Here is a 24,578-nt window from a genome sequence, read left to right as displayed (position 1 = left end):
GGCCCATAGACCAGCTCACCTTGGCTTCCTGCTTTACACATGGGGACACCAGGGCCCAGGAAGGGCAGGGGAGGGGAAGAAAACACAGGAGGCAGAACCTGGGTCTCCAGACCTTTCATCCTTTTCTTTCTTTTTTTTTTTTTTAATTTTTTTTAATGTTTATTTATTTTTGAGAGAGACAGAGACAGAATGCGAGTGGGTTGGGGCAAAGAGAGAGGGAGACACAGAATCGGAAGCAGGCTCCTGGCTCTGAGCTGTCAGCACAGAGCCCGACACAGGGCTCGAACTCACAAGCTGTGAGATCATGACCTGAGCCGAAGCCAGACGCTCAACCGACTGAGCCACCCAGGCGCCCCTCTTTTTTTTTTAATTATTCTTTTTATTTTTATTTATTTTTTTAATGTTTATTTATTTTTGAGACAGAGAGAGACAGAGCATGAGTGGGGGAGGGGCAGAGAGAGAGGGAGACACAGAATCTGAAGCAGGCTCCAGGCTCTGAGCTGTCAGCACAGAGCCCAACGCAGGGCTTGAACTCACGAGCTGTGAGATCATGACCTGAGCCGAAGTCAGATGTCCAACCGACTGAGCCACCCAGGCGCCCCGCTTTCATCCTTTTCCACAATCTCCCCAGCCCAGTCACCTGCACCACCGTCCCCAGCTCCTCCTGGGACAGGCATGGGGATATCTATCCTCATAGCTGAGTTCAGAGTAGTCACTGATCATGACCTTGATCTGGGGTCTTGGGGAAGGTCCTAGCCTAGAGGTGGAGGGCCAGGATACTCATAAGTCTCCAAACTAACCCAGAGCCTTGCCACCTAAAGTGGGTTCCACAGAACCACCTTGTTAGAAAAGTAAAATTTCAGTCATAGCCCCAGACCTTCTGAACCAATCAGCATTTTAATATGATCTCCAGGAGGTTCATGTGCCTGTTGCAATGTGAGAAGCACCAGGTTAGAACAAGCCATTTTCCCTCTACCAGCCTCAGTTTCCCTATAGGAATGGAGGGGGCAGAAGATCTCTGACTTTTTTTTGCTTTTTTTTAAATAGACTCCATGCCCAATATGGGGCTTGAACTCACCACCCTGATCAGGAGTCACTTGCTCTACCGACTGAGCCAGCCAGGGATCCCAGATCTTTGACTTCTTTGCCACAGCTAACACACTGGGAGCCAGGCCTCTGGCGTGACCTCTCCTGTGGGACTATATGCATTTTGTAGTGGATTGTGGAAAGTGGAATTCTGATTCCAGCAAGGTTGGGGAAGCAATCAACACCTCTCCCGTTCGGTCTGACTCACCCCTCTCCTCTCTGCCTGAGACCTAGGGCTGGGGCAACTTCACAGGTCCTGGGATGCAGCCAATTCCATTCAATCCACTTCAGCAACATCGATTAAGCACCTTGTGTGTGTGCCGGGCTCTGTAGCAGTGAATCTCCACCTTGACTGTACATTAGAATCATCCAGGGTGTTTTTGATGCTGGGCCCCACCCTGTGCCACTGGGATCAGTTTGCGCGTGAGTACTTCTAAATGTGCCTCAAGCCATGATAATGCACAGCCTGGCGGAGAACGACTGGTCAGAAGTAAGGGAGCAGTCTATCCTAAATCCTGCCCGGGCCACCTCCCCAGTCGCTGCTTCCTTTTAGGTCAGCCAGCTGCAGCGGTTCTGTGGTGAGCCAGAGGCAATCATCAGGAAATTCCCTGGATATCATAACCCGTGACAGCAACATCTAATTAATCATCAACTATGTAACATGATCCTGACCCATAACGAAGGGACCTGCTGAGCCTTTGGAAACCTGTCTACTGGCCTTCTCCAGACAATTCCTTCCAGATCCAGGTATCCGTGCCCGAGGATCCCAGGCTGATGGGGGCCCAGCTCTCCTCCCAGGCTGGTAAGTGGGAGCCCTAAGTTTGGTCTGCAAGGGATCCAAGAGGCAGAGGGGAGGCTGTGGAACCTTGGGCGAGTCAGTTTTCCCTAGGGCCTCAGTTTCTTCATCTGCAGGCTGGGGCCAATGCGATTCACCTTGCCTGACAGCTTATAGGGCTGTCAGAAGCACAGACCAAAAGGTTGCCAGGCACAGTAGTTCTCTGAGAGTCTCACCGGAGACCACAGCGTTCCCTTGGTGTGCAGGGGCAGGAGAGAGAGAATCTGCTTTTACTGCCAGAGATCCAGACTGCATCTAAGAACTCTGCTCCCTCCCAGGCAGAGAGCCTGGAGTCTCAGCCCTTGGCTCCCTAAGGGCACCAAAGGCTCACACACCAGCAGCAGGTACTGCCCCGAGCTTGGGGGGCAGGGAGGTGGTAAGGACGGTGGGGGCCAAGCTTCTGTTGCTGCTGCTGCTGCTGTGGCAACTGTGTCTGGATTCCAGGTCATGGTGGTGCCATGGAGGAGGCAGCAAGGAGTGTGGGGGGCAGGAGTGGGGCCCCACCTCCTCCACTCCTGGCTGTGAAGATGTGCAGAGCCACCCCAACTCAGTTCCCTCTGGGTGCTTCCCTGCAGGTTGTGGGAGGAGTGAAAGAAGCTGTAAGGGTTAACAGGTGCCTGGCACCCAAGAGGCTTGGTGACTGGAGGGGTGGTGATGAAGAAGGTGATAGAGATCTGGGGAGGTCCTTGCTGAGCACGGGGCTGACCCTCAGTTACTTAGATTCCAAGAGACTTACTGCCAAGATTTTCTTTGAATCTACCTGGGGGGTATGGTGGGAGCGGTGGGGGGAGGGGAGGCATGCAAAAGTCACGATGCCTACCCAGGGGGGCAGTCAGCTCCTCATACTCAGGATCTCCAGGCAGGTACCTGGAGACTGCAGGTCTTGGCTGACCATGCATATCGATCCCATTGGTGGATAAGGAGACCTATACCCAGTGGGGCAGTGACCTGCATAGGTGACCAACAGAGCGGGGACTAGAATCTGGGTATCAGACATGGCTGCCCTCCTCAGAGCTCCTGCAGTGACTCTGCAGTAGGCCCAAAGACAAGTCCATCCGATGTCAGGGCCCTCGGCTCTGACTCCTGGTCACCCACCGTCCGTGCCTACTTGGGGACTCCCCTTTGCTTGTGCATAGCCTCCAGGGAAAGGCATCTGGGCAGGCTATCAGGAAGGGAGGGAGAGATTAGGGTATTCCAGGAAGGGGTGACATGCAGGGGATGTGGGTGAGGGAGGGGTGAGCTTGGATAGCAGGACCCTGTGAGCGGGTTCAGAGGTCCCCAAGGCCAGAGTGAGTGCTTGTTCCTAATGCCTCAGCGAGGGGAACCATGGAACCACGATATGCTTGCCTCTGGCCTGAATCCATCGGGAACAGATTGACTATGACCTCAAGGGTGTCCCTTGTGCCAGACCAGATTGAGTGTTGCACCTTGTGACCCGTTGGAATCTTGCAGGCTTGTGAGTAATCAGAGGAGCAGAGCTGGAGAAGCTGATGAGATCTGGGAGGGGAGGGGCCTTGCTCTTTTGGGTTGGGTTCAGGCTCAAGTCCGGATTGAATTCCCCCCTTTTTTTTTTTTTTTTTTTTAGTGTTTATTTATTTTTGAGAGAGAGACAGAGACAGAGCATAAGCAGAGGAGGGGCAGCGAGAGAGGGAGACAGAGAATCTGAAGCAGGCTCCAGGATCCGAGCTATCAGCACAGAGCCGAATGTGGGGCTCAAACTCACAAACTGTGAGATCATGCCCTGAGCCGATGCTCAACCGACTTAGCCACCCAGGCTCCTGCTGATTGAATTCGCTATTTTCAGCTTCCCTCCTCTAACCAAGAAAGAACAGGACAAGAGGGGCGTAAGGGAGGAGAGCAGTTCTGGCTCAGGAAGCTCACCAGCTTCCTCCAGGCTCAGGCCTGAGGCTTGAGAGGAAAGGCTGCCCAGTAGGGAACTTCCCCTCCCGACTGCCAAGTGGAGTGGGGTCGGGAAGTCCCCGGATTTCAAAGCTCAGCCCTGGGCCTTGGCTGGCCCAGCCCACCATTCTGACACCCCGCCCCCGCCACAACCTGGGACTCCCTCTCTAGCCTGTGCCGCCCCACCTGGCTCTGTGGGGGAGCTGTTGGACCCCTTTCTCTCCTAGGAAAAGGAAGTCACCCTCACTGGGGGCCATGGCCTTCACAAATGATGCAGGTTTTCTGTGGGACAATCATAAAGTCAGACAAACAGAGAGGAAAACAGCTGCAATACCAGGACCCATCTGCCAGAGCGGAGCACCATTAGCAGACCCATCTCCTCTCAGGTTGTTTCTAGATACAGGGAGAATATATGTGTGTATATAAAACATATGTGTCGAACAAAACCTGGATCATATTATGTATACTATTTGTAACACCTGCTCTTTCTATTTAATGCCAATAACTGTGACTAGGTATTTAGAGCCGGTACATGTAGGCGTGATTTTACAACATCCCTCCAGGAGGGGAACCGAGGTGGGGGAATTCACAGTGGGAATTCAGATCCCAGACATGCAAAGTGTGTTCCTCACCAGGCTCTCATCAGGTCTCTGGGAGCTCCCTGGGAGGGCAGGGGCAATGGCCCCGGGGAGATGCGGGGGTGGGGGGCGGAGATAGCTCTGGGGAACAAATGAGTCCGGAACCAGACCACACTGACGTCACCATCCTCCCACCCCCCCCACCCCCCCCCCCCCCCCATCTCCGCAGACACCAAGGCGCCCCGGGAGACACTGCGCTTCCACCCTGAGGCCAAGGGCGCGCAGGTGCGTCTAGACGCCCAGCGGTGCACTGCGCGCAGGAACGCCACGTTCCACGACGGCATCGTGTTCAGCCAGCGGCCGGTGCTTCCCGGGGAGCGGGTGGCGGTCCGCGTGGTGTGGCACGAGGGCGGCTGGTGCGGCGGGCTCCGCGTGGGCTTCACGCGCCTGGACCCCGCGCGGGTGTCCGCGCCCAGCCTGCCACCCTTCGTGTGCCCGGACCTGGAGCTGCAGAGCCCGACATGGGCGGCCATGCTGCCCGAGGGCTGCGCGCTGGCGGGGGACGTGGTCTGCTTCTGGGTGAACCGCAGGGGCCGGCTCTTCGTCAGGGTCAACTCGGGCCCCCGGCTGCTGCTGCGCAAGGGCGTGCTCATGGGCGCCCCCCTCTGGGCCGTGATGGACGTGTACGGGACCACCAAGGCCATCAAGTTACTGGGTGAGACAATCCGCGAGGACCCGGGCACCGCCCCTCGGGTGGCTCGGGTGGTACTGCGTCCCCATCCAGAGCCGTGGGGAGAGCCTTTCATCTTTTCCTATACGGTCAGTTTTACGTCACTGGAGACGCCAGATGGACAAGACCCCAGTCAAAGGGAGGGCAGCCTTGTCCCTAGGGAATGCGAAGAAGCTATGACTAGCACTCCAAACATCTGTCAAAGGGCTGTTTCACAAAAGGAGAGGTCGGGGGCTGGGTTTTGCTGCCTTAGTAGGAGTTCAGGGGAGTCAAGGGTGGCAAGCAAAGGGAACAGAAGTGTAACTGGTTAGAGGTGCACAGGAAGACTGCCGGTGGGGGCAGAGTGAGCCGTCCAGTCAACCGTAACCATCCCTCTAGCCACCTGAAAGGAGAGTGGACTTGAGGGAGAGTGGATACAGGAAACGTCTATAGAAAGAAATACTGGCATTCCTGTGCTGGTTGTCCACCGGCCTACACAAGCAGTCCATTTCCTCTTCCCCCACCCCTCCCGGTTATAAAATCCCTTGTCACAGCGGCTGAAGTCTCGCCCCTGGGACGCCCGATTGGGTAGGTCTGGTGTAGAGTCAAGCACCTGTTTTCCCCACCTCCTGGGGGATTTTAATGCACATCCGGGTTTAGGAAGGTGGGTAACGCTAAGGGTCTCCAGTCAGGCAGCGGCGCCTGGGCAAAGGGGAGATGTTTAAAGGAAGGGTGGTTTTAGGAAAAGGCGTCGACAGCTTCACAAATTCTCTGCTGGGGTGAACTGGGGAAGGGGTGGCTGGGGCCATAAGATCAGCGGGGAGCTCCAGCACTGCAAGCAAGCAGGTGGAACTCTTTCAAGGGCCTGGTAGGGTGGAAGCACCTGGGCTTTGCTTTCCTGGGTCCTGAGTTTCCCTCTCTCCCTCAGATCCCACAGCCAGTGCCTTCCCCTCAACCGTGCCACGGGCCCTCATCGATGAGTCTCTGCAGCCGGAAGGTGAGTGGCTTCCCCGAGCCCAGCGAGCCAGGGACAGGCTCCCCAGGACTCTAGCACCAGAGGCCCCACCCCCACCCCAGGGAGGCCCCAGCTCTGGGAACTGGCTAAAATCCTTCGGAGTCCCACGAAGTCTCCCACGGGCTTTAGGCCAAAAGCTTTGGCTCTGCCTGCTAGAAACCTAAAAGCAATTTAATAGCTTTGCCTTCTAGAACATTGGCTAACTTTTCAAGTTACAAGAGCACATTCGTGAACAAATAACGTTGTTTTGTCCCCGCTTGAAAAAGCAGTCCATGTTCGTAATAAAAGTTTGGCCAAACGGAAAGAAAATAAATATTAGAGGATACATAAGGAAGTAAAAAAAAAAATAATAATAACCACTGCCTCTTAGGGGGATTTCCTCCTACTATTTTGTAGTCCTATATCTATGAGGAATTGTGCCGTTTTCCTTTTTTTTCCACGTTGGAATTTTATGATATATATGTATGTGCAGTATGGTTTTCTTCCCATTTCTTTTCATTTGGTTATGTTGTGAGCATTTTCTCATTAATGGTCAAAATAGGCCTGCGTGGTTCTCTGTCCTGTGGTTATAGCATGAGTAGGCTGCCCGCGCTTTGCCCCCATGTGCCCCAACTCGTGTTGTCCCCTTTCCCAGCCACAGCAGGAGAGGAATGTGCCATCTGTTTCCACCACGCTGCCAACACCTGCCTGGTTCCCTGCGGCCACACACACTTCTGCAGCTACTGTGCCTTGCGGGTCTTCAGGGACTTGGCCAAATGCCCTGTATGTCGCTGGGAGATCAAGGCGGTGGTCCCAGCGTGGGGCCCTCCCATTCTGAGGACTGGGGAGGGCCTCCTGAAGCAGGTAGCAAATTGAATCTAGCTCTGAGCCAGAGGGAGGAGGTGCAGCCCCACCTCCGTTCTGGAGAAGAGTCAGAAAAGCTGGTCATCAACAAGAGATGGGGGCAGGGAGGCTCTTTCCCCCTCCCCAACAGGTTGGGGTCCGTGGAGCAAGGAGGAGCCCCTTTTTCTGCCCACACCAGAACTCCCTTCCTAGTGGGGTTCCTGTAGAAAGTGGCTCAGCAGTGGGCCAGCAGGCTTCTGGTCCCCCGCTGCTTGGCTCCAAGTTCATTTGTGCGCAGGGCTTGCCGAGGCTTTTGGCTGGCCACCTGGTCCAGCCACCATAGACCTAGCAATCGTGGTACGCGTAGGTCACATCCATGAGAAGGGCCTTTATATAGAGATGAGACAGCCTGATCCCTAGTTTCATAGCTGGGGAAGTTCAGGTAACTGCATGTATCTGGTGAAATCCCAGCCCACCCCTGGGTATTGAGGAGCCTGGACCAGACACACAGAGGCATCTGGGTGGAATGTTTACAGTCCTGTGTGGACGCTGGGTGACCCCTGACAAATCCTCCATAAAGTGGATAGGAGAGACCTGCTTGCCTGCCTTGCAGGGTGATTGTGAGGTTCCAGTGAGATCGCGTTTCTGAAGAGGTTTCCGCACATGAGACTATACTGTCGTTGCTATGCCTTTTTCCTTGCCAAATTCTGAGGTGTCAAAATAAAGTTTGTCTTTTGGGAATGATTTGCAATGAATATGTCCTCTTTGCCACAGTCAGGGGGAGTGGATGGAGCTGTGGCCTGTCGGGATCCTAGGGCATTGGGGAACCCTCTGTCCTCTCCGGATACACCCTACGCTTGCGGTGGACTGGGTGGGGCTTGGGCATTCAGGTCTGTGGACTTTATTCTGCTGAGCACGTGAAGGGGACGGTCCTACACTCCCAGGCCTGAAGTCACAGCCGGGCTTTGCCCCTGCCACCCTTGATTTTGGGGGGACTTCCAGGAGGCTCTGACTCCTGAACGAAGGGAGGAGTTGACCCAAGAGCCCACCTTAGCAGGTGCTTGTGGCGGGGGCAAGCCATACCTGATACTTTGCTGCTGTTCTTGTATCGTGACCAGTGGTATCGAGTCCTATCTCCCAAGAGAGAGGACTAAAAAGGCAGGTCCGACTATTGTGCCCAGACTTGTAATGATGCTTCATCAACCGCCTCCCTACCCACACCATTGCCAGCCAGTGGGTCAGTGCGTTGGGTTTGGTGAGAAGGGTGTAGCTCACACTCTGGAGTCGGATCCCCTCTCCACCACTCGTGAGTGGTCTGATTTTGGTCATGTGCCTTGATTTCTGCGAGCCTCAGTTTCTTCATCTGTAAAGTGGAAATAAGATCATTGTGTTTGCTGGCATGTCTGAGAATAGTGAGTATGAAACTTGTACCTTAGATGAAATACTCAAAATACAGCATCTCCCTTCTCCTGGAAAAGGCATCTCCCAGGAGAAGCAGCCAAGAGGTCAGTGGGCGAGGCGTCAGGGATCTGGGTGTGAGTCCTGATAGCCTACTGAGTTTTACCAAGGGCCCCCATGTCACCCCGGTTATTTTGGAATGATTCCTGTAGATCCTTTTTTTCATCTTTTTAAGTGTCCTTTTGTTGTTAAACCCAGACACCTCCAAGGCAGGGGCATTACTTTAATCGTATTTCCAGGGAATACCTTCTTCGTAGTTAACCCCTAAGCGAGCCTGGTCTTAGAACGGATCTGTAACCGGAGCAGGGAGACTTCTGCAATGGTGGAGTAAGGAATTCTGTAAATCCATTCCTCCATAAAAGCAACAAAAATATTGGCAAGATTGTAAAAAATCAACTTTTTCTAGAACTCTAGCTATTCACCAAAGCCTAACAACAATCTGATGAGGGGGTTATCCAAGAGAAACTGCTCAGGTTTGGTAAGAACAGTGGGGTTTGTGGGGTATTGACTTGGCCTACTGCCATCCCTCTAGTCCCAGCTCCATAGTAGCCTTAAAAACCAGCAGCCTGGAAGCTCTTAAGGGGACAGATTGGGTTAGGAACATCTCAAGAAAGTTCTATCACCCAAGCATCATCACTATTTGACCTGAATGGCAATTCATTGGAAAAGCTTCATTTATGGCGTGTTGTCATTACTTAATCCAACTTGGAGCTCTCTACTCAGGAAAACCCCTATTCCCAGGGCATTTGTCAAATATAATCAGCTTCAGTTGCTTAACATCACAGCTACCTAAGACTGAGATACCAGTTGGGGCAAACATGAGCCCGGCCAAAAATTTAAAAGGAAGACCTGAGAAGATAGATGTTCACAGGGGACTTTGAAAAACTCTGGTATATTTCTGGGGATCTGAACGACTGCGTGCATGGTCCGGTAAGGCCTGAGAGGGCCCCAGTCTCTCACTTCTGGCTTCCCTTGAGGTGCTGTGCAAGCAGAAAGTAAACACTAAGACAGAGTTGTAAATTGCCTGAGCATTGAAGGCATGCCTCAACCCACAGAGCTCCTTGGCAAAGAGCGGAAGATTTATAGCTCAAGGCATTTAAGGGAATCTCTGTCCAGTCATTAGCTGACTATTAAGCTAACTGAGTGGAGACATCAGTGGCTGCATGCTACAAGAAATATAGACCTTACAGGAGCACCGGGGTGGCTCAGTCGGTTAAGCATCCGGCTTCGGCTCAGGTCACGATCTCACGGTTGGTGGGTTCAAGCCCCGCGTCAGGCTCTGTGATGACAGCTCAGAGCCAGGAGCCTGCTTCAGATTCCGTGTCTCCCTCTCGCTCTGCCCCTACCCCAACTCATGCTCTGTTTCATTCTGTCTCAAAAATAAATACACATTAAAAAAAAAAAAAAGACCTTACAGAACTAGTCCCAGAAAGTCATTAAACAAATGGATACACAAACAACAGTAGCAATGAACCCCGGCAGGGGTGGTGGTGGTGGTGGTGTCATATTCAGAGTTGCCAGATGATATTATCTAGAGGATCTGGTTTTCAAAATAAATTTAAAAAAAAATTTTTTTTAACATTTATTTGTTTTTGAGACAGAGAGAGAGCATGAACAGGGGAGGGTCAGAGAAAGAGGGAGACACAGAATCCGAAACAGGCTCCAGGCTCTGAGTGGTCAGCACAGAGCCCGACACGGGGCTCGAACTCACGGACCGTGAGATCATGACCTGAGCCGCAGTTGGCCGCTTAACCGACTGAGCCACCCAGGCGCCCCTAGGAGGATCTGGTTTTCAAAAGGAAAAATAAATCTCTCTCTCTCTATCTATATATAAGCTGAAAAGAAACAGGAAAGTATGGCCCATACACAGGAAAAAAATCAGTCACTAGAAACTGCCCCTGAAGAAGGCTAGATGTTGAACTTCCTAGACAAAGATTTTATTTATTTTTCTTAGTTTAATTTTTGTCTTTTTTTTCTTCTTTCTTTCTTTCTTTTTTTTTAACACACAGTGTTATATTTGTTTCAGGTGTACAATATAGTGATTCACCAATTCTATACGTTACTCAGTGCTCATCATGATAAATGTGCTCTTCACCCCTTCGCCTGTTTCAGCCATCCCCCTACCCACCTCTCCTCTGGTAACCAGTTTGTTTGTTCTCTGTAGTTAAGAGTCTGTTTCTCGCTTTGTCTTTCTCGCCCTCGTTTTTCCTTTGTTGATTAAATTCCACATATGAGTGAAATCATATAGTATTTGTCTTTCCCTGACTTTTTTCCCTTAGCATTATACTCTCCAGCTGCATCTGTGTCATTGCAAATGGGAAGACTTCATCCTTTTTTATGGCTGAACAATATTCCATTGTATATGTAAACCACATCTTCTTTATCCGGTCATCTATCAATGGACACTTGGGCTGTTTCCATAATTTGCCTATTATAAATATTGCTGTGACAAACATAGGGTTGCCTATATCCTTTTGAATTCAGTGTTTTTGTATTCCTTGGTTAAATATTCAGTAGTGTGATTGCTGGATTGTGGTGTAGTTCTCTTTTTTTTTTTTTAATTTTTTTTAACGTTTATTTATTTTTGAGACAGAGAGAGAGACAGACCATGAATGGGGGAGGGTCAGAGAGAGGGAGACACAGAATCTGAAACAGGCTCCAGGCTCTGAGCTGTCAGGACAGAGCCCGACGCAGGGCTCGAACTCACGGACCGCGAGATCGTGACCTGAGCCAAAGTCGGCCGCTTAACCGACTGAGCCACCCAGGCGCCCCTGTAGTTCTCTTTTTAATTTTTTGAGGAATCTTCATTACTGCCCCACAATGGCAGTGGCTGTGCCAGTTTGCACTCCCCACTCCAACACTGCACAAGAGTTCCTGTTTCTCCACATCCTTGCCAATACTTGTTGTTTCTTATGGTTTTGATTTTAGCCATTCTGACAGGTGTGAGGTAATATCTCATGATAGGTTTGATTTGCATTCCCCTTATGATGAGTGATGTTGAGCATCTTATCATGTGTCTGTTGGCCACCTGTATTAGACAGAGACTCACATGAGCTATTATAAATCTGTTCAGAAAGGGGCGCCTGGGTGGCTCAGTCGGTTAAGCGTCCGACTTCAGCTCAGGTCACGATCTCGCGGTCCGTGAGTTCGAGCCCCGCGTCGGGCTCTGGGCTGATGGCTCAGAGCCTGGAGCCTGCTTCCAATTCTGTGTCTCCCTCTCTCTCTGCCCCTCCCCCGTTCATGCTCTGTCTCTGTCTCAAAAATAAATAAAATGTTAAAATACATACATACATACATACATACATAAATAAATCTGTTCAAAGTATTAAAGGAAACTGTCCAAAGAATTAAAGGAAAGTGTGCTATCAGTGTCTCACCAGGTAGAGAACCTCAGTAGGGAGATAGAAATTATAAAAAACAACCATGGGCGCCTGGGTGGCTCAGTCGGTTAAGTGTCTGGTTTCGGCTCAGGTCATGATCTCACTGTTCATGGGTTTGAACCCCGCGTCAGGCTCTGTGCTGACCGCTTGCTCAGAGCCTGGAGCCTGTTCCAGATTCTGTGTCTCGTCTCTCTCTGCCCCTCCCCCGCTCACCCTCTGTCTCACTTTGTCTCTCAAAAATAAATAAATGTAATAAAAAAATTTTTAAAAACCCAACCAAATAGAAATTCTTTTTAATTAATTAATTAATTAATTTTAAAAATTTACATCCAAGTTAGCATACAGTGCAACAATGATTTCAGGAGTAGATTCCTTAATGCCCCTTACCCCCCCTTAGCCCATCCCCCCGCCCCACAACCCCTCCAGCAACCCTCTGTTTGTTCTCTATATTTAAGAATCTCTTATATTTTGTCCCGTTCCCTGTTTTTATATTATTTTTGCTTCCCTTCACTTATGTTCATCTGTTTTGTATCTTATATGAGTGAAGTCATATGATATTTGTCCTTCTCTGACTAATTTCGCTTAGCACAATATTCCCTAGTTCCATCCATGTAATTGCAAAATGGCAAGATTTCATTCTTTTTGATTGCCGAGTAATACTCCATTGTATATATGTACCACATCTTCTTTATGCATTCATCCATCGATGGACATTTGGGCTCTTTCCATACTTTGGCTATTGTCGATAGTGCTGCTATAAACATGGGGGTGCATGTGTCCCTTAGAAACAGCACACCTGGGGCGCCTGGGTGGCTCAGTCGGTTAAGTGTCCGACTTCAGCTCAGGTCACGATCTTGCGGTCCGTGAGTTCAAGCCCCGCGTCGGGCTCTGGGCTGATGGCTCAGAGCCTGGAGCCTGCTTCCGATTCTGTGTCTACCTCTCTCTCTGCCCCTCCCCCGTTCATGCTGTGTCTCTCTGTCTCAAAAATAAATAAACGTTAAAAAAAAAAAAAAAAGAAACAGCACACCTGTATCCCGTGGATAAATGCCTAGTAGTGCAATTGCTGGGTCGTAAGGTAGTTCTATTTTTAGTTTTTTGAGGAAATTCCTTACTGTTTTCCAGAGTGGCTGCACCAGTTTGCATTCCCATGTAACAAGTATTTATATGGTATTAATGTCAGCCAGTAAAAATAGTACCTTACATTTAGGGGAAAAGCAATTGTAATGACAATAGATTTCTCATCAGAAACCATGGGGGCCACAAGGAAGTGTCACATTTTTCAAGGGCAGGGGGAAAAACTATCATTTCAGAATTTTATGTCCAGAGAAATGATCCTTCAGGAATGAAGAGGAAATCAAGATCTTCTCAGATGAAGGAAAACTAAGAGAATTCGTTACCAGCAAACCTAAAGGAATGACAAAAGGAAGTTCCCCAAACAGAAAAATCAGTAATTATAGAAGAAGGAATCTTGGAACATGAGAAAGGAAGAAAGAATAAGGGAAGAATACAAACGCAGTGAAGTCTAAGAGCACAAAGGAGCATGCAGTAGCATAGGAGATACGCACAATATGCCTGGTGGTCATTCTCAGCTGCTCCATTCAAATAGAGCTTCCCTGATGCCCATGAGCACCGAGCTCCCTTGGACCCATAATCCACGGGTTTTTGGCAAGACTCAAAGCAAGTACAAGTACAAGGTTGTTGCCGGGAAGCAGCTGCCCAGGCTGGGACTACATTCTGAACCTTCACCGAAGGAATGTGAGAGAGCACAGTAGGTGCTATATCTGGTCTGAGGCTCCCCCAATGTACTTCTTGCGTGCAGAGGACACTTGAGATTCTAGGGAACGGTCAAAACATAAGACAGAAGGCGAGCTAACCAGGAACCACGGCATTGGACCGTAATGTGGATGAAAACGGAACCTCCGTTGTGCCAAACCACTGAAATCATGGGCTTTATTTGTTACTGCAATTTGTGTTTCCTTGGAGTTTATATCTTTGCAGAATCACAGCACATGACTTTACCATTTAATAGACAATATTTAAATCTGAAGTAATTTATTTTTATATCATTTGCTGAGCAAATGTCTCACATATGTCTTTTGACATAATTTATTTTATTTTATTGGTAGCTTGATTTTTTTGCCATCATGTTATGTGCTCGTGCATGTTTACCACATTTGATGTGCACAAGGTATTTTAAAGAACAACATGAGAAAATATTTGACCTCAGAGCAGTGGTGGCCTTTTAAAACAAGATACAAAAAAAACCAAGGCAATGAAGGGGAGACTGGCAAGTTTGATTACATACAGATTGTTAAAAAGCTCTCCTTTGCCAAAAGATACCATAAATACAACTGAAAGCAAGTTAACCATCAGGAAATAGGGTATTTTAGCATATATAACAGAATGGATTGATATCCAAATATATACAGCATTCACTCCTACAATCTATAAGAAAATCACAAATGGCTCTCCATGCAAGTACCTAAGGTCACATACAGGGAAATCAATCCAAGCGTCCGATGAACATGCAATAGACGATCTTGTTCACCAGGGTCTGGGAAATGCAAATGAAGGCAGCAACAAAATGCCAACAGAATGGAAATTGAACAAAAAAATTTGTGACATCGTCTACTGAAATTTAAAGTATTCATAACCTATTGCCCCAGTTTTATTTATTCTAGAATATCACTCACACTGGTGAGATGGAAAGTCAGTGGATTAAAACAAATGGAGGAGTGTGTGGGTGAGCTCATATTAATTAGGGTTTATCGACTTGGGGAACATCGTACCATGGTTACAAAGGACAAGTTATCATGATACTTCTGACATACGGAATGTGACATATAGTCAGTTTAATGTATGTAAAAATATATCAAGTGTGTGTGTGTATTAGTAAATTCATAGTAAAGGATCTAGAAGGATAAGAGAGGTAACCCTGAGGAAAGGAGTGGGGTAGTGGAAACTTGACTGAGAAAAATTTTAATTTAACTGCAATATGAAGCTTTTTTTTTTTTTTTTTTTAACAATGAGAATGAGTTTCCCTATCAGTTAAAAAAACAAAAATAGTTGCTTTGGTAAATAATCTGGTAGTTCCTCAAAAAGTTAAACATAGTTATACGACTCAGCAATTTCACTCGTAGGTGTACACCCCAGAGAATTGAAATCATATGTCCACACAAAAACTTGGATACAAATGTTGATAGCAGGATTATTCATAGTAGCCCCAAAGTGGAAAACAACCCAAATGTCCATCAGCTGATGAATGGGTAAACAAAATGTGGTATATCTATACAACGGGATAGTTTTTCACCATAAAAAAGGGCTGAAGTGATGGGGCGCCTGGGTGCCTCCTCCACTTAAGCGTCCAACTTTGGCTCAGGTTATGTTCTCATGGTTCGTGGGTTCAAGCCCTGTGTTGGGCTCTGGGCTGAAAAGGCAGAGCCTGCTTGGGATTGTCTCTCCTCCTCTTTCTCTGCTTGTACCCCACCTGTGCATTCTCTCTCTCTCTCTCAAAATAAAAAAACTTAAAAAAAAAAAAAAGAGAGATAAAATGCTGATGCATGCTACATGATGAATCTTGAAAGCATACTAAGAGCAGGAAGCCACTCATAAAGGCCACATATTGTGTGACAGAATAGGCAAATCCACAAAGACAGAAAGTAAATTAGCAGGTGCCATGGCTGGGGACAGGGAGGAATGGGGAGTGACAACTAAGGGGTACAAGGTTTCTTTTTGGGGTGAGGAAAATGTTCTAAAATTGATTGTCCTGGTGGTTGCACTCCTTTGTGAATATACTAACAACCACTGAGCTGAGCTGCCCACTTTAGAGGTGTGGATAGCATGGAATGTGGATTATACCTCAGCGTAAAAATGTTGCAAAAAAATTGGGGCACCTGGGTGGCTCAGTGGGTTAAGCGTCCGACTTCAGCTCAGGTCATGATCTCACAGTTTATGATTCAAGCCCCGTGTCGGGCCCTGGGGTGACTGCTCAGAGCCTGGAGCCTGCTTTGGATTCTGTGTCTCCCTCTCTCTCTGCCCCTGTCCACTTACTCTCTGTCTCTCAAAAAAATAAACATTAAAAAAAAATTTTTTGGGGGGGCGCCTGGGTGGCGCAGTCGGTTAAGTGTCCGACTTCAGCCAGGTCACGATCTCGCGGTCCGTGATTTCGAGCCCCGCGTCGGGCTCTGGGCTGATGGCTCAGAGCCTGGAGCCTGTTTCTGATTCTGTGTCTCCCTCTCTCTCTGCCCCTCCCCTGTTCATGCTCTGTCTCTCTCTGTCCCAAAATAAATAAACGTTGAAAAAAAAAATTTAAAAAAAAAAATTTTTTTAAGTGATGCCCCCCCCCAAAAAACCCCACCCCACACCCAAATAGACACTAAAACAGATGAATAATGAAGTGCAAGTGGGAGAAGAAGAGGAAGGCAATATTACCCTGGGAGCAGGAAACGCTTCAAAGAGGAAACGACACTTGAACTGTACTTACAGGGCAAATGGCTATTTGGGGACAGGAGGAGAAATTCAGGTGGTCCACAGGGTGAGCACAGCTCATGGCAAGGTGGAAAAGTGCAGGCTGTGTCAGAGGAACAATGAGGAGGTCACACTGGCCAAAGCAGAGGGAGCCGGAAGGGGAAGGTGGCTGGAACTGACCATGGAGTGCTCCGATGGCCGTGGGTGGCTGAGGGCAGCCCTTGCTGCCCGAGCTGACCCCAGGGAAGCTAATCTGTAGAGGCCACAGGTCACTGGGCCTGTCCCACCACAGCCAAAAAATGCTCTGCTTATAAGGTACTTAGGGGAGGGGTACCTGGGTGGCTCAGTTGGTGGAGCATCCGACTCTTGATTTGGGCTCAGGTCACGATCCCAGGGTCACGGGATCAAGCCCCACGTTGGCCTTTACACTGAGCTTGGAGTCTGCTTGGGACTCTCTTTCTCTCTCCCTCTTCTTCTCTCTCCTGCTCAAGTTCTATAAACAAACAAACAAACAAACAAACAAACAAACAAACTTAGGAGAGAAACAGCCTGCTTCTAAGTTTCACTTTCCTGGAAGTTCGAGATTTATAGTTTTTAGTGATAGGACGCTACTGGATCAAAGCAAAGAGAGTGAGTATATAATGAATCATCATCACGAGGATAATATATAGAGTGAAAGGAAAGTGAAAGTGCAAACCAAGGATTATCAATGTTTGCGATAAACATAAAGCCAGCTCGGGCTGGGTGCGGGGACCTGCGATGGGGCTTCAATGGGGTTTTCCTGGAGACTGGAGAAAAACTCCCTTGTTCAGGTGACTTCCAGATAAGGCTCCTGACTCCAGATAAGGAATGTGTGACTTCAGTCTGGGGAATAACAAGCCCTCCCCTAGGGACCAGGTCCATTGTGTCCCCTGTCCAACACACACACACACACACACACACACACACACACACAGCCTACTTAATCCCCTGGATCCCCCACCCCCTGCTCTGCGTGCAGAGGTCTCCTGCCTGCCGATAAGCTATTCAGGAAATTCCACTTGGAAGAAGTCCACAAGCAAAGGCTGGGGAGGGTGGCAGAGGAAAATTCCCGAGCCTAGTGGCAGGGTCCATCCCACTGTGGACCTGCACCAGATCAGTGTCCTGTCTGCCAGCTGTCCTACTCCCCCCCCCCATGCCTTCCTTTGAAGGAGGAGGAGGTAGGTGACTAGATGACTAGTCCTAGATGACTCTGGGATCCTCTGGTCTGCGTGAAGTAGGTGGGTCACAGCAGATGGCAATATTTCCGTTTTACAGCCAGGAAAGCTGAGGCCTAGACATTGTGTCCAACTTGCCCAAGGCCACTCAGCAGTCCATAGTGTTGTCAGGACTAGACCCCGAACCCCTGGATCCCAGCCACTGCCTCGTGCTGTGTCATTTATGGTTTGACACGAATACAGATCACCTGGGAGATACCACCCCTCCCCATCCCCCCAAAGTTCCCAACAAAAACAAAGGGTCAATTTGGACACAAACAGTGATGGAGATTGGTCAGCTTACCAATCTTCCTTCCGGGCCCAAACCATCTTTCTGGCTTCCTCTCCAGGACCTCTCCCCTCTCCCTGTGCTCCTCCTGGGTCCTGCTGGCTGAAAAGAGGATCAAATACATTCAGTTCTTCACTTGTCCCCTCAAAGTGTGTGTGGTCCTGGGGTGGACTACCCCAAGAGCCCCGAGCTTCCTAAAAGAAAGAACCTAAATACTATACTGGAAAAAATACACTGTCCTTTTCCTTCCCCAAATGGACACTGAAGAGGACACGACCCTTGGCTGGAAGGGGACAAAGACCCTTGGGTTACCCTAAGGTAGAATCCTTTTTTGATGTTTGTGAGGAACGGGACCCAAGGGTCCCATACCTGTGTAGCAAGTAGGTGTTCTCCCAGCCACAAGGACATGTCAAGACAGTATGTGTCCTCTTAGGGGGATGAATTGGGGACTGACCCTGGAGAGGCCTGAGGCAAGCCTTTTCACCTCAGTGAGTTTATGAGGCCCACAAATCTGATTCTGACAGCTCCCAGTGGATGTGGTCACCTCAGCAGGGTGGGCCCAGTCACCACCATAGGTAAAACCCATTGGGATAAATGTGAAACGACCCAAATGCCTATGGCTGCCACAGAAACGCCCTGCCCAGACCTCTGCTATGGGGACCGTGAGGGACCAAGAGCCCAGCTTCCCATGGCTGCTCCCGGCCTTTGACTAACATGGCGGAGCTCCAGGGTAGGCCCACCCCTGTAGCGTGGAGGTTCCTGTGATGGTGCCGTTCACTCAATGATTGCCTCATCAGCCCAGCCAGTCTTCCTGGGGGCTGTCCCACAGACCCAGCTCTTCCCCTCCAACCTTCCTTCCTTCCCTTCTCCCTCCACAGGTGTCAGGCATCACCTGACATCACATCTGAACGCTCTCACCTCTTTCTGCATTTGTCCCCCTTTATCCTCCACAGGACGTAACCACCCCCCCCCCCCATAAATGCCTTGTATGTGTGATTGTCTCTTGGCATCTGCTTCTGGAAGGACCCAACTAGCACAGTGTCCATCAACAGGAGAACGGTTGAAATCAAAGTGCTCACACAACGGATGAGCGAGGGCTATGAGCGTCACCCAGACAGATCTCCAAAATACAATGTTGATCGGAAAAAGCGCGTTGCAGAAGCATGCTTCAAATCAATCCCAGCCCGCTAGCAGCTCTAAGCACTTCACAGGAACTTACGTATTTGCCACTCACACCAACATTCTAAAGGAGGACCTATCAGCAGCTCCTTTTCACAGATGACAAAACAGGTGAAAACCTCACTTCTTTGCACCACAGTTTCCTCATCTCATAAAGGGGGTAGAGATAATGCCTCCTCCACAGGACACGGTGAACATAGCAATATATATTTACAGTAAAACCTTGGATTACGAGTAACTTGTTCAGCGAGTGTTCTGCAAGACAAGCAAACATTTCCAACAAATTTTAACCTGTTAAATGAGTGATGTCTAGCAATACAAGCAATATGTAATGTCGAACATCACATGATCACAACTGAGCCAATGGTTTCCCTCTCTCTCTGTCTCTCTCTCTCTCTCTTGCTCTCGCTCTGTCTCTCTCTCTGCGGGATTGTGGATGATTGTCTCCCATGCTGATATGCTTGGTCTCAGGCCACAGTGTTTGGCAGAAACCAGTGATTTTTCAGAACATTGGAAGGTGCCCACAGCTGGCACCAGTGTATTTTTTGTCACTTCAAAGCACCTCTGGACAGGCCTTTGCTTTTCCATCCAAGAGTAAGCTTAGCAATGCCATGCTTCATTCTAGGTCAGGCCGCCTGCAGATATAGGCCCTTTCCTCTGCTGCCTTATTGCCAGTCACATTAAATACAGTAGATGACAAGAGAGTATTCATACTGTATTGTCGTCAACATCCGTGCAAGCGTATACAATGGCCCCCATGCAGAAAAAGATTCCATTAGCCAAGAGACAGCAGTGATTCTGTTAGTGTTAGTGAAAGTTGTCCTACACGAAAACCCTCCTCTCTTTTGTCTCCCAGCCACAAAAGCTTTCAAAGGTAAGTGGCAGGTTAATTTGTTTGTTTTTCTTTATATTTTGTATTTTCTTTATTATTTTGTATTATATTGCGGTATTATAATCATTTTTATATGAATACTTTTGGGTTGTGGAATGAATCATCTGTCATTATTTCTTAGGAGGAAATTTGCTTTAATATACAATGGCTTTGGATTACAAGCATGTTTCCAGGATGAATTATGCTCACAAACCAAGCTTTTTCTGCATAGGATTTCTAGATAAGATTCAGATTGCTAATATAGACCCATAGTTCCTACTCTGAAAATTTGTAAAGATGTGTTTTGGAATTTGGAAATTTTTGGATTTGAGAAAGGGAAAATAGTGAATGTACCCATTCACTATTTGGTGAGAATTGCATCCCACCAAATCCAGGGAAAGAGCTTTGTAATCAAACATGATAAAACTCCTGCCACAAACCTGTGAATATTAAGTGGGATAAATAAGGACTTCACTTCAGGTTCTGCCTCCAAATGACTTACAGAAAATCTTTTGGTTTCAGAGCTTTTTAGATTTCAGAATCTTGGATAACAGATTATTATCTTTTATTCAAGGACTTATTGTTAGGACTTACTGTCTATGTCCACAAGTGAGTGAGACCTCTAATTGTCTATTTTCATAATGTCCTCACCTGCTTTGAAATCTAAGTAAAAATAATCTTATCAAGTGGATAAGAAAGTGTTCCTTCCGGGGCCTCTGGATGGCTCAGTCTGTTAACAGCTCAGATCCTGGAGCCAGCTTCGGATTCTGTGTCTCCCTCTCTCTCTGCTTCTTCTCCGCTCGTGTGTGTGTGGGTGTGTGTGTGTGTGTGTGCATGTGCGCGCGCGCTCTCTCTCTCAAAAATAAACATTAAAAAAAAAAGGTGTCACTTCCTTTTCTGTTTGTTGTCACAGTTCCAAATTCACCAATAGCTAAAGATGTGCAATGTTACCGGGAACCTCTGGGGTCCTCCCTGACACAACAAACCTGCACGTAGAAACCTGCCCCAGGTAAACTAAATGTGTGACCAGCGCCCTGTCTGCGCAGTTAAGGGGCGGGGGGAAGCTGGCAGATAGCAGCACAGCCTTCTCCTTCACAGAGAGACTGTTCTCTCCCACAGCCACCAGCATTTCAGTGCGTACCTCCAAGGGTGGGTGCTTGCCCCCGAGAGGAGTGCATTTGCCACTCAAGGGAGCTGAGCAGGAGGCTTGGGCAGAAGTGAAACCCCATCTCCTCTCATTCTTGGCTCCCTTTGGTGTCCCTGGTGAGCAGCCACCGCCAATGCCTCAGCTCCTGGTGGGAGTCAAGGCAGAGGTCCTAAAGCAGTCTAAGGGAGAAGTATGAGCCCCTGGGTAAGAGGCAGACAGGGCATGGCATTTTCCTTTCTTACACTGGGCTCCCTCTGCCACTCTGCCTTAACCACAGGGTCGGACGACGGTTGGTCCTTTCATGGTGGCACTCCTCCTCAGCAAGCTCCTCCTAGAACATGACAGCCCAGGGCCTGTCTCCTGGCGATGTCACCAGGAACACCCGTGGATCAGTGGGGTACTCACGAGCCTCCCAGGTACTGCTTAAGAACTTTCCCCAGAGGCTCAAGGGAGGCGTGTGCTTTCTGTGATTCTGATTTCATTCCTTGAGTGCGTACTGTGCTCACAGCCTCGTGTTCACTTAGCATTATGCCCTCAAGTTCCATCCACGTCCTCACAAATGGCAGGATTTCTTTCTTTCTTATGGCTGAATAATATGCCATTGTAGACATACACCACATTTCTCTATCCATCCATCCATCCATTGATGGATACTTAGGTTGCTTCTGTGTCTTGCCTATTGTAAGTAATGCTGCTATGAACACGGGGGTGCTCCTATCTTCTCAAATTCCCAGGTGAAGACCATTTGTTATAGTCTTAGGGGACCCATGAATGGAAGCCGTGCTGGCCACCAGAGCCAGGGGATCAAAGGGTGTCTCCTGAGCAGCAGCCACAAAAACTGGGGCAGAAGATTTGTTCGCAAGCTCCTTTTGGGGAGACACTGGCCGCGTGTGGAGAGGAGCGAGGCAGAGGGAGAGCACAAAGCTAGCACCTGCCCTCTGAGGTTTCTGGAGAGAAATTACCAGAGGCCCTTAGATGAGTGTTTAATTAAAAGCCTGCCCCTCGGCTGCAGCTGTGAAGATAAGCTAATAGGCCTCTTTCATGTGGGGACGGACGCCTCAGGCTGTACCTCCCTGCCTTGTGTTGCGGGTAGTGGCTGGGTAAGAACTCCTACTCCGTTGGTGACGGCCCTGGGGGGACCTGGGAGCACAAGACCTGCTGGCCACCAGAGATAGGCGGGCAAGGGTGGTAACCGGGAAAACCAGGGTGCCAGACTAGGGTTCAAGCTCCTTTTCTGGAGACCCTGCTGACCTGGAGTGAGGGAGAAGGTGGACCACACAGATGACCCCTGCTGGCCTCCATCTTGGGGCTTAATTCAGTAGGCCCTAGACGTGTGTTAAGTTAGATGCCTGCCCCTCGGGCCAAAGCTGGAGGCCTTTTTCACAGAAAGACTGGTCGCTTTTCAGTTGGCTATGTCTCTGCTGGCCCTGAGGGCAGCCAGGTGAGTCCACACGATCCCCCGGCCCCATAAGAACTGTTGCTTGTTTGCCAAGGCCTTGTGGGCCTCAGGGACGTAAACCCCATTGGCTTTCAGAGCTAGATGGTTTTGGAGGCTCATCTCTCAGGTGTAGGTCTTAAAAGTTGGGGTGCCAGATGTCGGACTCAAATCCTTCACTCAGGGAACTATGGGTTTAGAGTTCCCTCCTGCTTATGGGTTGTCACCCTGGGGGGTGGGGTTTATAGCGAGATCTATGTCTCAGCGTCTCCTACCCATAAGTGTTTTTTCTCATTTTTTAAAACAGATTTTATTTTATTTTTTTTTTAAGTAATCTCTAGGGGCACCTGGGTGGCTCAGTCCATTAAGTGTCTGACTTCAGCTCAGGTCATGATCTCATAGTCTGTGAGTTTGAACCCCGCATCGGGCTCTGTGTTGACAGCTCGGAGCCTGGAGCCTGCTTCCGATTCAGTGTCCCCGCCCCCCCTTGCCTCCCCCTCTCAAACTCTGTCTCTCTCTCTCTCTCTCTCTCTCTAAGAGATAAACATTAAAAAAAAAAAAAATCTCTACACCCAGTGTGGGGCTTGAACTCACAATCCTGATATCAAGAGTTATCTGACTAAGCCACGTGCCCCTCATTCTTCTGATATATAGGAATTACTCACCTAGATTGGGGTTTCTTTCAGAGGAAACTGTTCCATGGGTAGCTGTAGATTCAGTGTGTCCGTGGGAGACGAGTTCAGGATCTTCCTACCTCATCACCTTGAACCAGAACCAGCTTGGCGTTTTGTTTTTTTTTTTAATTTTTTTTTTTTAATGTTTATTTATTTTTGAGACAGAGCATGAACAGGGGAGGGTCAGAGAGAGAGGGAGTCACAGAACCGGAAGCAGGCTCCAGGCTCTGAGCCGTCAGCCCAGAGCCCAGCGCGGGGCTCGAACTCAGGGACCGCGAGATCTTGACCTGAGCCGAAGTCGGACGCTCAACTGACTGAGCCACCCAGGCGCCCCTGGCGTTTTCTTTAAAAGTCAGATGTACACCTACCATAAGGCCGTGCCTCCGCTCCCGGCTCTTTACTCGAGAGAAGGGGAGCAGGTGCCCCCACAACGACTTGCGCGTGAATGTTCATAGCAGGTTTATTTGTCATTGCCCCACACTGAGAATAAAAAAGCCCACCAACAAGTGACCAGGTAGACAAAGACAGTGTCTCCATGCACGGGAGGCAGTAACACTGGCAGTGACAGAGGGCCACCTCACCTACTGTAGGAAGTCAGAGTGTTACTGCAGTAACATCGAATGGGCTATTATAAAAGCAACATGGATGCATCTCAAAATCTTTATGGTGAGTGAAAGCAGACAGACCCAAATTTCTAGAAAATTCAAATGAGCCTGTGAGGGATGAGGAGGAGCAGGAGGAAACTTCGGGCAGTAATGGCTGTGTTTATGATCGTGATTGCAGTAAGTTTCACAGGTGTGTATCAAAATTTGGCAAATGGTACAATTTGAATATATGCAGTGAGTCGCATATTAAGTACCTCGGAGCTGTTTTTTAAAAATCCAGCAATAGATTCCTCACCTGAGGGGAAGCTGCAACCTAGGCCTGACCAGGGCAGCCTCCAGCCGGGGACAGAGGTGGAGAACACTTGGTCTCGTGCCGCAAGCCAGCATGCTTTCCACGCGCTGCACTGCCACCTTGTGGCCAGAGCAGGGCATCGGTGCTGGGCCACCTGACCGAGCAGCCATGGGGCTCTAGAGCCCCCGCTAGGGAGATGCCTCCGCGAGGACCTTGGATGCCGTTGCCCCAACCTGGGCCCCAGATGCCGCAGCAAACTCAGATACCACAAGGACCAGGTGGGCGATGCATCCGAGGATGACAGTGATGCCAAGTAGGTAGCCAGGCTTGGTGGGGACCATGGGGAGACGGGGAGCAGTCATGACTCAGCTCCACACACTTGTTGCCAGAATCAAGGCCCAATGTTGCCAAGTTTTTTGTTTTTTTTTTTAAGAGCTGAAAATCCAGGTTTATATGGGAAACCTTCCAGTTTTTTAATGGCAAACTTATTTACTGCTTGGGCTAGTGCAGACCTATTAAACCATGCCCGTGGGCCAGAATCTGGGGGGTTGCTAGTTTGCAGCCTTTGAGCAAACACCTTGGATGTTCTTCCCAGGAACCAG

General features: G+C 49.1%; 1 protein-coding gene across 1 annotated transcript; it reads left to right on the top strand.

Annotated features, from left to right (window-relative positions):
• The first annotated feature begins 1,782 nt into the window (after positions 1-1,782).
• On the top strand, positions 1,783-7,637 carry NEURL3 (neuralized E3 ubiquitin protein ligase 3). The gene is made up of 4 exons (XM_047853161.1): positions 1,783-1,888; positions 4,628-5,113; positions 6,036-6,104; positions 6,757-7,637. The coding sequence occupies exons 1-4, from the start codon at positions 1,861-1,863 to the stop codon at positions 6,975-6,977; spliced, it is 804 nt and encodes a 267-aa protein (XP_047709117.1). The 5' UTR covers positions 1,783-1,860; the 3' UTR covers positions 6,978-7,637.
• Positions 7,638-24,578: the final 16,941 nt, after the last annotated feature.

Source organism: Prionailurus viverrinus, chromosome A3, assembly GCF_022837055.1.
Source record: "Prionailurus viverrinus isolate Anna chromosome A3, UM_Priviv_1.0, whole genome shotgun sequence".
NCBI lineage: Eukaryota > Metazoa > Chordata > Mammalia > Carnivora > Felidae > Prionailurus > Prionailurus viverrinus.
Note: the sequence above shows the minus strand (reverse complement) of the source record. Positions and strands in the feature narration are given on the sequence as shown.

Bases quoted from the DNA above. Each gene is read 5' to 3' on its own strand.
- NEURL3 (XM_047853161.1), top strand. From the start codon at position 1,861: ATGGGGGCCCAGCTCTCCTCCCAGGCTG. The intron at 1,889-4,627 runs GTAAGTGGGAGC...CCATCTCCGCAG, and splicing joins CCAGCTCTCCTCCCAGGCTG to ACACCAAGGCGCCCCGGGAG. The intron at 5,114-6,035 runs GTGAGACAATCC...TCTCTCCCTCAG, and splicing joins CAAGGCCATCAAGTTACTGG to ATCCCACAGCCAGTGCCTTC.